Consider the following 14,258-nt stretch of genomic DNA (forward strand, 5'->3'; position numbering starts at 1 on the left):
AGTGCTGTATTAATTTTTCTCTTCCCAGCTTCCTCCCTCTACACTGTCCCCAAATTATACTTTATCTCGAAGGAATTATTCAACCTTTGGTCTCTTAACCGAGGCAGTCAAGTCAGAAAAATCAGGCTGAGAAGGCCAATAATCCCATGTGATGGTAATTAACATTGAGTGGCCTCTTCTAATGTGCTAGAAGACAGTAAGAATCTGCTCATTGGGCCTTCATCCTTAATGAGGCAGAGGAGGGGTTTTGATAAGGAGGAAATTATTTGTTGGAAGCAAAAGGAATGGGACGCATCTTGAAATGTCATTTTCAGAGCACATCCTGGGTGAGGTAAGAAATTAGGTTCTTTACAAGTCCTTAGCCTCACTTCATCAAGATTGAGCTCTGGAGGTTTCATAGATGAGGACCTACACAGTCAACCAGGGTTAAGTGACTTGGCCAAGGTCACACAGTGAGTTAGAAAGAGTACCAAAATTAGAATTCATAGTCTTTGTGTTTCCAGTTCATTGGCTGGTGCACTCGAATGAAAAAATGTTCTGCATAATAAAGCCCCAGAGCCATTCTTTTTTGACTTATAGATGTTGAGCAGATAACAGGCTCAGAATCTAAAAAGAATCTGTTTGAAACTTAAAATTTAAACACATAGCCCACAGTTATAGTACTGGTCAGCAAAATGAAATGCTCTCTGTGATCATACCTTCCGGCCAGCATTAATTAAAAAGAAAAGAAGGAAATGGTGTGGGCTTAGAAATACATTACATGTACATACAAGGCTACTAGCTATTATCACTCATCTAGTTTATTCAAATTCAATATTTCATTCAAAAATATTATTTGCTCATTTACTACAAACCGAGCACTGTATGAGACAGTGGGGCTGTAAGAGTGAATAAGACAGATATTTGTTCCCTCTATGTGTAGAGGTAGAGTCTTACAGCAGTCATCAAATAAGCAACCCTCTCCCAAATACAGCCAGGTTCCAATCCTCTAGTACATGCCTCTTACCCCATGATTTGTGGGCCATTCTTCCCACTCAAATCCACAAAAAGGGAAACAAAAGCACAGGTGCTTCAGACTTCCCTGACCTTTGACATTTCTTGTGTGCTAGCTAAAGAACAATGGATGCATATTGTATCTCTGCAGGGAACTCATGTAGACAGTAGTCCCCCCTTCTCTGCAGTTTTGCTTTCCCAGGGCTCGGTTATCTGCTGTATAGTACAATGAAATATTTTGAAAGAGAGAGAGAAAGAGAGACCACATTCACATAATTTTTATTACAATGTATTGTTATAATTGCTCTATTTTGCTGTAAGCTGTTGTTAGTCTCTTACTGTGCCTAATTTATAAACTGAACTTTATCATGTGTACGTACATACAGGAAAAAACATTAGGGTTTGGTACTAGCAGCAGTTTCAGGCATTAATTGGGGGTCTTAAAACATATCTCCCACCATGGGCCGGGCGTGGTGACTCATGCCTATAATCCCAGCACTTTGGGAGGCCAAGGCGGGCAGATCACGAGGTAAGGAGTTCAAGACCAGCCTGGCCAACATGGTGAAACACCATCTCTACTAAAAATACAAAAATTAGTCGGGTGTGGTGGTGCATGCCTGTAGTCCCAGCTACTCAGGAGGCTGAGGCAGGAGAATCGCTTGAACCTGGGAGATGGAGGTTGCAGTGAGCAGAAATCATGCCACTGCACTCCAGCCTGGGTGACAGAACGAAACTCCATCTCAAAAAAAAAACGACACACATCCCCCGAGGATAGTGGGGAACCACTGAATCTTTACTAAATGCCTAAAACATCCTTCTTTAATTTGTGTAACATATCACCCCCTTCTCTTTCTAGTCCCTTCTGAAAGAGTACTTTTCTCAGATCCCTTTTCTTGACTACTATTAAGACCCTAGAAGTAGCTAGCAAGTGATACAAGGAATCTGCATACTCAAAGGCCACATCACCTAGTTTCCACCTTTACTTTGTCCAGGGTAGCCCCCTGTGCTCTCAGTTCAGTTTAGATGCTTTCTTATGTGGACATATCCTAGCATCTGTAGATAACTCTCCAGGCCTGAGGGGCTGTCAAAAATTCAGGATTTTCAAAATTCTGGTGTTTCTTGAAGCAAATTGGTCCAATAACATAGATTCATCCATCATGGTTAATTAATTTTTTCTGGACTTTATTTCTAACATCTCGCTGGATTTCGACTGATATAAAGAAAGCTCAAGATAGACCCTGAAATTTACTGTGCTCCTGACATTCCATTTTGTATCTAGGAAAACCCTCATTCCTCTAAGGTTTCAATTTAAGAAAGTTCTCCGCAGGGGACTGTAAAGGGACATATATAGAGCTATGACAGCAAGTACCAGGGCACTGCTCCGCTGACAACACGAAAATGAAAGTAATAGGCCATAAACCTATAGACAGAAACTAGCACTATGTCAAGGAGCCAAGGACTACAGGGCTCTCGACTGAAGCAGGAGAGGGCAATTAAGACTTCTTACTCCTCGTCCTGAAGGGTCTCCTCCTCCTCTTGGATCTGTAACTGGTTCTTCACGGGAGCTAGGTTCTCGGTCTTGGCATTGTAGTTCCGAAAGCAGACATTGAGCTTCTCATCAAATTCATTCACAAGGTCCTCCATGGACTTGAAGCTGATTATTTCGGAAGAAAAATTCTCAAGCTCAGAGAGGGAGGGGTCCTCGAGATGGTGGGGAGATGAACCATAGAAACACCGGGGTTTCTCCTCCGGGTCCTCCGAGCAGCAGGGTCGAAGGTCCTCAAACTCTTCATCCAGACTCACCAGTGGGGCCTCCATTCTTGCTCAGCAGGAGAACAACAGCGACTTTCAGGATGAGTTTATCTAAAAGAAATGAACAGCATAATGTGAGTTTAGACCAGGCTGATCTAAATAATAGAGTTAACTTTAGAGACACACCTGCTTCCCATTCCCTACTCCCAAAAACAAGGTACTGGTTAAGTACGAAGCTCCCGGACAAGATCATGTAGGTTTGCATTCTGTTCTGTCCTACCAGCTGTGACCTCGGGCAAATGATTAACTGCTCTGTGCTTCTTATTCTTCTCTAGATATAATACTGAAACCACCTCAAAGGGCTGTTAGAAGACTAAAGGAGTAAACACAGGTAAGTGCTTAAAACAGTGCCTGGAAGATAATAAGTGCCAATATTGTTGAATACTTTCTGTTGGTGTTTTAGTAGTAGTAGTATTATTACTGTTACTATTATCACAGACCCACATCCTTAACTACGTGATCTGAAAGCTGAAAATTCTCCATTTTGGCAGCAAAATGTGACATGATCTAAACTCATCTGGCAACTAAACATGACCAACATGAATATAAAGCTGCTCGTGGCTTTAATTGATCCCATTTCGTGTGTTTTGCTGCAGAAATATTGATTTTTTAATTACAAAGATTGCTATCCCAGATCCCACTGGATGAAATGCAGAATGTACACCCTATTACTACCTTCCAAAATCTGAAATAACCTGAATTCCAAGTGCCTGGCCCCAGGGGTTTTGGATAAGGGTTCATGTACCTAGATATTACTACCCTTATCAATAAATAATAGAAACTGATAAAACATTGGCTGGGTGTGGTGGCTCACGCCTGTAATCCCAGCACTTTGGGAGGCTGAGGTGTGAGGATCATTTGAGCTCACTCAGGAGTTCAAGACCAGCCTGGGCAACATAGTGAGGTCCCATCTCTATTTTTTATTTAAAAACAAAACTAATACAACATCAGTAGAGACTTTCCAATAAGTGCCTGCATTGTTTTTGTTTTGTTTTGTTTTGTTTTTGAGACATAGTTTCACTCTGTCGCCCAGGCTGGAGTGCAGTGGTGTGATCTCAGCTCACTGCAACCTACACCTCTGGGTTCAACCAATCCCCGTGCCTCAGCCTCCCAAGTAGCTGGGATCACAGGCGTGTGCCACCACACTGAGCTAATTTTTGTATTATTAGTAGAGATGGGTTCACCATGTTGGCCAGGCTGGTCTCGAACCCCTGACCTCAGGTGATCCACCAGCCTCAGCCTCCCAAAGTGCTGGCATTACAGGCATGAGCCACCGTGCCCAGACAAGCACCCGAGGCTTTCCCACACATAGATCATATGCCTAGGAGCAGAGGAATAGACTAAATCATCTATTATGCTGTATCCTGTAAGAAACAGACCCAACTACCCATGTGCTCCAAAGCCATACTCCATAACCATCTTGAGCACTGCACCCTGAAACGCTGCACACACAGACCTCCCTTCAGTTCCCACCAACTGTGGGACCTCTACCCCTCATCGGGCCCTCTTCATACACCTCTTCCAACTGTGATTTATCCATCTGTGTGTACATCTGGGCCCCATTCAATTTTAACTTAAATTCCTCGAGGACACAGAAATCCTCTGGATATCTTCCCTGGCTCCAAATATACACTGCCTACCCTGTGGCTAGGCAGTCAGTCAATGTGTGCTCATTGAAAAATTATCTGTCTCTCACATACAGTTTTCCATTTTCAATTTCAGGCAGCACAAGCATTGCTGACTATCATACCCTTCCCTACATGCTCAACAGAAAGGCAACCAAGCTTTTCTGTTCGGTCTATTGGGTTATTGATATAGTTAGGTGCTCAAATTGGAGGCGCTTCCTGAGAAGAACCAGACAGACAGCAAAATTCATGGATTTTGCCCCAGGAGTGCCCATTCTCCATCTCTACCTACAAAACTAAAACTCTAAATAAGCAAAGCAAAGGACATGCCAGACAAGGACACTACCAGTTTGCACCAGGATTTTGCTGGGATTAAGTTGATTATCACTGCTTTAAAACATATTCAGAGCATTTACTGTTTGCAAAGGCAACACGATAGGACCTTTGAATACAAAAATAAATACAAGTAGCACCATATCTTGGAAAGAAGGCAGGCTCAAGAGCCAACAGATCTGCCAGTGGCTTGCTAAGTGACAAGCATCGTTGGGCCTGATTTCCTCATTTGTTTTAAGGAAGGTGTTGGTACAGCGTTAACATATTTAGTAGTTAATTTTAATAAATCAATAATTTAATCATATTGATTGAAATAATATGTTTATTTAATCCAATATATCCAAAGTGTTACCATTTCAAAATGTAATCCACAAAAAAACGAATGAGGTGGTTTTTATTCTTTTTTATACTAAGTCCTTTGGAATCCAGTGTATATTTTCCATTTACAGTACATCTCGCTTTGGACTAGCCACATTTCAAGTGCTCAACAGCCAAATGTGGCCTGTGGCTACCGCAATGGACAACATAGCTCTAAAGCAAACACAAGTAATTGCCCATCAGGGGTTCTTCATCTTCAGTACATAGACCCCTGCGGGCTCTTTGAAGGTAACTATATTTCAGTGAAATTGGTTTCCTTTACAAGACTAAGTATTTTATTTTATGCATTTAAAAACATTATTTTGAGAAGGAGCCCATAGACTTCTCCATACCACCAAAGGAGTTCATAGTGCAAAAAAGATTAAGAATCCCTGAGCAACAAAAAAGTGAGATTAGAAAAGATGGCAGAATGAGGTAGAGAGTACAAAAGGTTTTACAGCCCAGGAATTTGTGTTAAGGCAGTACTCTGTGATGGTTAAGAGCATAGGCTTCGGGTTCCTGTCCTGGTCCTATCACTCCTAACTGGGAGACTTTGGGCAAGTTATCAGCCTCACTGTGCCTCAATTTCATCATCTATAAAATGGAGTTTAAAACAGTGCTTCCCTTGAAGATTACTTTTTGGACTAAATGAGATCATCTTTGAAGTGATAACTACAATGTGTGGAATATAGAAAGCATCCAATAAATATCAATCATTCTAGGAAAAACAAAGCTGGGCACGGTGGCTCACACCTGTAATCCCAGCAACTGGAGAGGTTGAGGCAGGAGGATTGGTTGAGACCATGAGTTTGAGGCTATAGTGAGCTATGATCACACCACTGTATGCCAGCCTGGGTGACAAAGTGAGACCCTATCTTTAAAAAAAAAAAAAAAGTAAAAAACAATTCTAGGAAAACCAGGATAGCTTACTTACATAGAAATGTGATGCGGAGGCTGGGCACGGTGACTCATGCCTGAAATCCCAGCACTTTGGGAGGCCGAGGTGCGTGGATCACCTGAGGTCAGGAGTTCAAGACCAGCCTGGCCAACACGGCGAAACCCCATCTCTACTAAAAATACAAAAAAAAAAAAAAAAAAAATTAGCCAGGCATGGTGGCAGGTGCCTGTAATCCCAGCTACTTGGGAGGCTGAGGCAGGAGAACAGCTTGAGCCCAAGAGGTGGAGGTTGCAGTGAGCGGAGATCACGCCATTGCACTCCAACCTGGGCAACAAGAGCGAAACTCCATCTCAAAAAAAAAAAAAAAGAAAGAAAAGAAAAGAAAAAGAAAAAAAGAAATGTGATGTGGGAGTGCTTCAGGTAAAAGCAAAATTATCCCTGCCATGATATTCTCTGTGCAATGCTTCAATGTGCTTATCAAACAAGAGAACTATGCTGAAAGGATTTTAGCATCTTTTTTACTAAGGCTTTTTTTTTCAATTCATTTGTTCAAAGGTTCCTGGATCATGGGTCCCATTTTACAGAGACATGAAAGCTAATCAGATAGTGTTGCAGGTATTTACACTGCCTTTAAATGTGTACTTTTCTCTGGGAATGACAGGGGAGAACCAGGTGGTGACACCAGTGGGGTTTCTGATTTGAAATGACACAGTCTATAGGATTAACCAGCAACAAGAGGCCAATCCAACTAGAATCTAGGACTAAGACTGAGTTTTGAGTGTTGGCAACAGGAAGAGGTGCTGAAAGCACCTATCCTCAGCCCGGGCAGACTGTGGAGAAAATGGATTCATCTAGAAAATTATAAAAGACAAAATGAATATCACAGCTCTAGGGTTCAGACATATGCTCATTTGAAACAGTCCATAATATAGACTGATTGTTTTTTGTCAACTCATTACCCAAGAGCCAAGAAGTGCTGCATGAATGACCATCTGGAGATGAAGTTAAAGCGAAAGCCAGTGCTGGGAAACTAAAGTCACTCAACATCCAAACTGAACCCAGCATTTGTGGAAAGACCCCAGGCTGTGGCACAGGAGATGAGAGTCAGGCCTGCTGACTGGCCCCACTATAGCCTCTAGGAGGGCTCTGTGGATTGGGGCTGGCAGCACGTCCTTAGATGGTGACCCTGCCTTCCTTCCTTTAGCCCACTTTCTTTCACCCTCCCCTCTTCGCGGAGTGCTTTCATCCTTCAGTTAAAATGTCTGAAACAACCTTATCTTCCATCCTGGCAAGCTTGCCCCGTCCTCATTCATAGCTCATCTGGGAGCCCTCCTTTCCTTAAAGAAGGATTAATACAAGTGATAGTTTATTCCCCTTAGACTTCCAAGATTAAAAATAAATAAATACATACATGAAAATGGCAGAAAGAAGGAACCATGGGAGGGTCGCCTTTTCTTTCTCTCTTTACCACAGAACAGAGCGCAGGACTATAGTTGGATTGTCCTACAATCTATTCCATTTATTTTCACTCCCAATAGATGGTGTAATTTGGAAAAGAAAAGACACTCACGGGGCTTAACAGAAACCCAGTAGGAAACGCGTAAACGTCTCCCTGCAGCACAATGATGCACTGGCTGCAGCTCCGGGCTGCGGTACAAATGCTCAGTCCCTGCTTTGCTGAGCTGACCCGAGTGGAGCGGAGCGGTGGAGATCTCACCACGCTAACCCCGCTGGGCCTGGGCACCTCCACACAAGCCCCATTCCATCTCCTTCTTCCCATCACTTGCTCCATAGATCAATTGATTCCGTGCCTCGTCGTCCCCCATGTCCGTCCCTAAAACCTGCCCTGCACTGATCCACCTTCAGATTTCCCACTGCTCCTCCGCGGAACCCAGCCAGTGTGCATGTTTGTGCACATTTTGACAGAAAGGGTATTTCGTTGCATATGGATCAGCAACCCCTTCGCGGTTCTGCTTGCTACCCTCCCCCTCCTCCCGCTGCTCCATTCACCTCCATCTCAGATCTCCCTCCTCCCCCCGGTCCGGTGGGGTAAAGAAAGGCTCCTCCAGGCAGCACAATGGCTGGCGCTCCGAGGAAGCCGGACTCATCCCGCGCAGGCCGCACACACACTCCACTGCCCTCCTGGTCAAACAAGCCCGGACACGGGAGAGGGGTGGGAGTCGGGGATGCCTAGCGGCGGGGAGGGAAGGGATAGGCAAAAGGGAAGAAGAGCGGGCTGTGATACCCCCTCGACGCCGTCAAACACTGCTCCCCGCGCTCCAGAGCCGGGGGCCCACCCGACGGCAGCGCGCCCCGCCACCGCGCCGCCGCCCCGGTCCCTTCTCCCGCCCGTCTGTAGTAAAACAATCGCTCCCCCGGCGTCTGCGGCCGCTGCCAGCGGTTCTGACACTGCAGGAATGCGCGGACTGGGGAAGGCTCAGCACTCTGGGGAGGGGCACGAGCGGGGTCTGGGGTAAGTTCTTAGGGACAAAGATGATGTTGGGGCGTTTACGGTGACTGGACCAGATAACAGTCCCGGGACCAGGCACCGACCCACTGCCCCAGCGCGATCGGGCGGCGTTCCCTTCCTCCCCCAGCCCCCATACCGCGCCGCCTGCCTTCACACGCGCGCACACACGCGGGCACAAACACGCGGACGGACACACACACACACACACACACACACACACACCCCAGGCCTGGCTGGAGGGCCGATGCTGAGATGATACTGGAGGAGCCCATCATCCCACATCTCCCGGGCCTGGCGCTGCGTCCCAGCTGCGCTCCCTGAAGGGCTGGGCAGGAGAGCGACGGCCTCCCGTTGTTCCTTTCCAATCCCAGGATGGGACGGGGTGAGGGGCACTGTGGCGACCCCAGACCGTCCTGTCAGAGAATCCCGGGGCCTCCTTACCACCCCCCCAGACCCCACCCCCAGCAGTGGGTCGGGTCCTAACTAAAGTCGACCCCCGCGACGGCACCTGTGCGGGTCCTGGCGGAGGGAGGCGGATCCCGAGGCTCAGCCGGACACCCCCATCCACGGGCCGCGGGAGCGGCCGGAGCGCAGCGCAGCGCAGCGGAGAGCCAGCTAGCCAGCGAGCGCTCCCCCCGCAGCTCCGGCGGCGCCCGGCTCCGCTCCCGCCTCCACCCCACCCCCTCCCTGCGCTCGTGCCCGGGCTCCGGGGGCGCGCCCGCGCTCGGGCACCCACCCAACTGGCACGCGCGGGAGCTGGACGTCATCCCCTAGTTAACATTCATAGCCTTCCTCTGAGCACGTGGGCCTGCCTTTATTAATATTTATGCATTTCTGTTTCTCTCCTCTTTAACATTGGTCTTTCTGCTTCCCTCATGAATATTCAGAAGCTCCAAGATGAGCGCGTGCAATAACTATCAACATGGATACCTCGCAGAGCCTGACACTAGCTTCTGGATAAAATGCAGGCGATGGCTGCTGGCAGATGCCGGCAGACACACTCAAAGGCCCTCTTGGACTTTCTGAGCTGCCCATTCTCCTCTACTGGAGGCTGAGGCGGGCAGGCCCAGCGACGTCTCCCAGCCCCAACTGAGTTCCGACCTCAAGCCAAAAGTGAGGAGGCCGGCAGGAGAGCTTTTCTCGCCCAAAGATGCGGGGTGGGAGCTGGATCCAGCTGAAAAATCTGAGTGAGAAGGTTTCAGGCCCAGGAGGACTTGAGATAATACAGGAAAATTCAAGAGGCTGAAATAAGAAGGGTCCCTGGGATCTTGTGAAAAATTATTCATTTATCATGTCTACTGTGTATAGGCCTGTGCTTATAGAAGCTGTCAATAAAAAGTCTCATAATTCATGGATACACACAACTAAGAGCACAAGAACTGTAATTATCGAAGGAAGGCACTGGAGAAAGCATGTCGGCTTGGAGAACCCCAAGTACTTTTGTCTGATTACAAAGTACCTCTGGGCTGAACTAAGAACTTCAACTGGAAGGGGCAGGGAGCTTCTCTTTTGCTGGTTTATGCATTCATTCCACAGACATTTCAACCATGAGAAGGATGGAAACAGGAATAATGTCCCAATGAGATGAGAAGAAGCGTTGGCCTATTTGCCTTTGTGGGAGCAATAGACAGAGGATGTCTTCCTGTAAGAAATCATAAGGCCAGGCACAGTGGCTCACACCTGTAATCCCAACATTTTGGAAAGCTGAGACAGGAGGATCACTTGAGGCCTGGAGTTCAAGACCGGCCCAGGCAACATAGTGAGACCACATCTGTACAAAAAACAAAGTAGCCAGGCATGGTGACCCATCCTGGTAGCCCCAGCTACTCTGGAGGATGAGGTGGGAGGATCGCTTGAGCCCAAGAGGTTGAAGCTGCAGTGCACTCCAGCCTGGGCAACAGCAAGACCTTGTCTCAAAAATAAATAAATAAATAAATAAATAAATCACAAAGAGTAGCTGGTTAAAAGATCCCTAAATCTCCTTTCTTGGGATCATACCCAGTTTTGTGACCTTAGGTTAGTTAACTTCCCTGTGGCTCATTTCCTCATCTGTAAAATGAAGAAAATAATAGTGCCCCACTCTATTGTGGCCTGTTGTGGGATTAAAGGAATGAATATAAGTAAAGTACTTCCAGGTATATTAGAAGGCACTATACGTAGGTATGTGTGTGTGTGTGTGTTTTTTTTTTTTTTTTTTTTTTTTGAGACGGAGTCTTGCTCTGTCACCCAGGCTGGAGTGCAGTGGCCGGATCTCAGCTCACTGCAAGCTCCGCCTCCCAGGTTTGCGCCATTCTCCTGCCTCAGCCTCCCGAGTAGCTGGGACTACAGGCGCCCGCCACCTCGCCCGGCTATTTTTTTGTATTTTTTTAGTAGAGACGGGGTTTCACCGTGTTAGCCGGGATCGTCTCTCGATCTCCTGACCTCGTGATCCGCCCATCTCGGCCTCCCAAAGTGCTGGGATTACAGGCTTGAGCCACCGCGCCCGGCCGTGTGTGTGTGTTTTTATATATATATGTCTTGGCTAATTTGAGGCCATCTTTTGTCTAGATCTTCAGAGCATGGGACAAACAGGTTTGCGAGAAGCTTGTGAAGTACTGAAAGTGATACAGAACTTGGTCTTGAACTGATGACCTTGTTAGTTATCCTCTCTGAGCCTCAGTTTTCTCATCTGTAAAATGGTGATGCCAATATCTGCTGTTGGATGCCAATGTCTACTACAAAGTTGTTGTTATGCATATTAAGTAATATAATGCGTGCAAAATGCTTAGCACAGTGCCTGGCATATAATAAGTAACCAATTAGTGGATTCTGTTGTTATTTTTGTGAGGCTATGAAGAAACTGAAAGTTGAGGACATCTAGGCTAGGTACCTGGGATGAGAAATCCCTGAACATTAGCCCAGTTATTCTTTCAGCAAACACTTATTTTATTGTAGTAAGATATATACAACATAAAAATTACTATTTTAACCATTTTAAGTATACAAGTCACTAGTATTAAACACATTCACATTGTTGTGTAACCACCACCACTATTCATCTACAGAAATTTTGTTATCCATACAGAAACTCTGTATCCATTAGACACTAACTTCCCAGTACTCCCTTCCCCAGCCCCTGGTAACCACTATTCTAATTTTGTCTCTAAGAATTTGACTATTCTAGGTACCTCATATAAGTGTAATCATACAATATTTGTTTTTTGTATCTGACTTATTTCACTTAGCACAATGTTTTCAAGGTTCATCTCTGTTGCAACAATGTCAGAATTTCCTTTCTTTTTAAGGTTAAATAATATTCCACGGTATGTATATACTACATTTTGTTTATTCATCTGCCCATGGACATTTGGATCGTTTCCACCTTTTGGCTATTGTGAATAATGCTACTAATTTGTCATGAGATTAGAGTGAGAAAGAAAGGATAAAAAAAATAATGCTGCTATCAACATTGGTGTACAAATTCCAGCAAACATTGGTTGCATTCTATGACCTAGGTTAGAAGTTGGGGAGCTAAAATGAAGGCATGCTTTCAGGAGGTTCCATATTTAGTACGTTGATTTCCAAACTCTGCTGCTTAGAACCTGTGGTGGATTGAATGGTGTCTTCCTAAAATTCGTGTCTACCTTCAGTAGGTAGCATGGCCCTGCTGACAGCTTGATTTTGGACTTCCAGCCTCCAGAACCATGAGATCACACATTGCTCCATAAGATCATTTGTTATGGCAGGCCTAGGAAACTAACACAAATTTTGGTAGTAGAAAGTGGGGTGCTGCTGTAGCAAATACTTAAAAATGTGCAAGTGCCTTTGGAACACGGTAATGCAAAGAGGCTGTAAGAATTTTGAGACACATGACAGAAAAAGCCTATATTGCCCCGAAGAGACTGTTGGTAGAATTACAAATATTAAGGGCAATTCTAGTGAGGCTTCAGAAATGAGGAGACTATAGAGAAAGTTTCTATGGTCATAGAGAATACATGTATTATCATAACAAAATAGAAATATGAATGTTAAAGGTGATTCTGGCAAGGTCTAAGATGGAAATGAGGAACTGTTGTTAGAAACTGAACAAAAGAGAAACTTTTTTATAGAGTGGCAGATAACTTGGCTGAATTTTGTCCTGCTGTTGGAAGGCAAGTAGAATTTATAAGCAATGAACTTGTATATTTAGCTGAGATTTCCAGGCAAAATGTAGGAGATTTGGCCAGGTTTCTCCTTGTTGCTTATAGTAAATTGCAAGGAGGAGTAACTCACTCCTAAGTAGTGAGTTACACAGGAGACCAACATGGTTTCTGAGAATTTTATACCAACAGAAACACTGTCAGCCTGAAATGAAAAGGACAGAGATAAAATGAAGGACAAGTCTTAGACCTCTGAAATTCCACAGGCAGAAAATAGGCTGATGCATGTTCTTGGCAGCAAACATGGATTATCCTTCAAGAAAAAGAAAGAATGACTCTTAGGATGGAGCCCATTGCCTTGGATCCAGAGGAAGGAGCATCGAACCACAAGGGATTTTTCTCAGGCCTTGAAACCTAATGGAACTTCCCCTGCTGTTCTGCAAGCTTGCTTTAGGCTAATAAGCCCCTGTTTCCTTTCCATTTTCTCTCTCTTTCAAAAATGTTTAAAAAATTTTTTTTTGTAGAGATGGGGTCTCACTATGTTGCCCAGGCTGGTCTCAAACTCTTGGCCTCAAGGGATTCTCCCACCTCAGCCTCCCAAAGGGCTAAGATTATAGGCATGGGCTACGGTGCCCAACCCTCCTTTTCTCTCTTTTGCAAGGAGAATGTCCATCCAATGTCTGCTCTACCACTGTATTTTGGAAACAGATGATTTGATTTCTAGTTTCAAAGGTCCACAATGCGAGAGGAATTTTGCCCCAGAATATATCACACCTAGAGTTTCACCCATACCTGATTTAAATGATGAGATTTGGAACTTTTAGAGTTTATATTTGTAATAGATGAGATTTAGATTTAGAGCTAATGCTGAAAGGGGTTAAACCTTAGGAATGTTGGGATGGGGCCAGGCACTGTGGCTCACGCCTATAATCCCAGCACTGTGGGAGGCCAAGAGGGGCAGATCACTTGAGGTCAGGAGTTTGAAACCAGCCTGGCCAACATGGTGAAACTCTGTCCCTACCAAAAATATAAAAAACTAGCCTGGTATGGTGACGTGTGCCTATAATCCCAGCTACTTGGGAAGCTGAGGCAGGAGAATTGCTTGAACCTGGGAGGCAGAGGTTGTAGTGAACCAAGATCGTGCCACTGCACTCCAGCCTGGACAACAGAGCAAGACTCCCATTTAAAAAAAAAAAACAAGGCCGGGCGCGGTGGCTCAAGCCTGTAATCCCAGCACTTTGGGAGGCCGAGGCGGGCGGATCACGAGGTCAGGAGATCGAGACCATCCTGGCTAACACGGTGAAACCCCGTCTCTACTAAAAAATACAAAAAACTAGCCGGGCGCGGTGGCCGGCGCCTGTAGTCCCAGCTACTCAGGAGGCTGAGGCCGGAGAATGGCGTGAACCTGGGAGGCGGAGCTTGCAGTGAGCTGAGATCCAGCCACTGCACTCCAGCCTGGGCGACAGAGCCAGACTCCGTCTCAAAAAAATAAATAAATAAATAAATAAATAAATAAATAAATAAAACAAAAAACAGAACATTGGATGGGATTAATATATTTTGCATGAGGAGTAGACAAGAATTTTGGGGGAGCCACAGGGTAGACTGTAGTGGGATGGATAATGTTCCCCAAAAATACATGTCTACCCCAA

The 14,258-nt window shown here is 45.4% G+C and overlaps 2 protein-coding genes across 7 annotated transcripts in view; one reads left to right on the forward strand and one right to left on the reverse strand.

Annotated features, from left to right (window-relative positions):
* Window positions 1-9,152, reverse strand: part of LOC105476260 (fasciculation and elongation protein zeta 1) — a 51,730-nt gene extending 42,578 nt beyond the window's left edge. For 5 of the 6 annotated variants that reach the window (XR_011611252.1, XR_011611250.1, XM_011732017.3 and 2 more), the window contains exons 1-2: window positions 8,997-9,152; window positions 2,501-2,856 (exon numbers count right to left, since the gene is read on the reverse strand). Coding sequence is in view for 3 of the 6 variants with exons in the window: in XM_011732017.3 (XP_011730319.1) it covers window positions 2,501-2,811 (311 nt within the window). In the remaining 3 variants the exon portion in view is untranslated. Of the gene's footprint in view, window positions 1-2,500; window positions 2,857-8,710; window positions 8,834-8,996 lie in introns of those variants that run through there. The other variant, XR_011611251.1, reaches the window with a different exon arrangement.
* On the forward strand, window positions 7,960-10,559 carry LOC105476261 (putative uncharacterized protein MGC39545). Its single transcript, XM_011732020.3, is given in 2 exon segments — window positions 7,960-8,491; window positions 9,376-10,559. Coding segments are annotated over 2 exon segments (591 nt in total). The 5' UTR covers window positions 7,960-8,204; the 3' UTR covers window positions 9,680-10,559.
* Window positions 10,560-14,258: the final 3,699 nt, after the last annotated feature.

This window comes from Macaca nemestrina, chromosome 12, assembly GCF_043159975.1.
Source record: "Macaca nemestrina isolate mMacNem1 chromosome 12, mMacNem.hap1, whole genome shotgun sequence".
Classification (NCBI taxonomy): domain Eukaryota; kingdom Metazoa; phylum Chordata; class Mammalia; order Primates; family Cercopithecidae; genus Macaca; species Macaca nemestrina.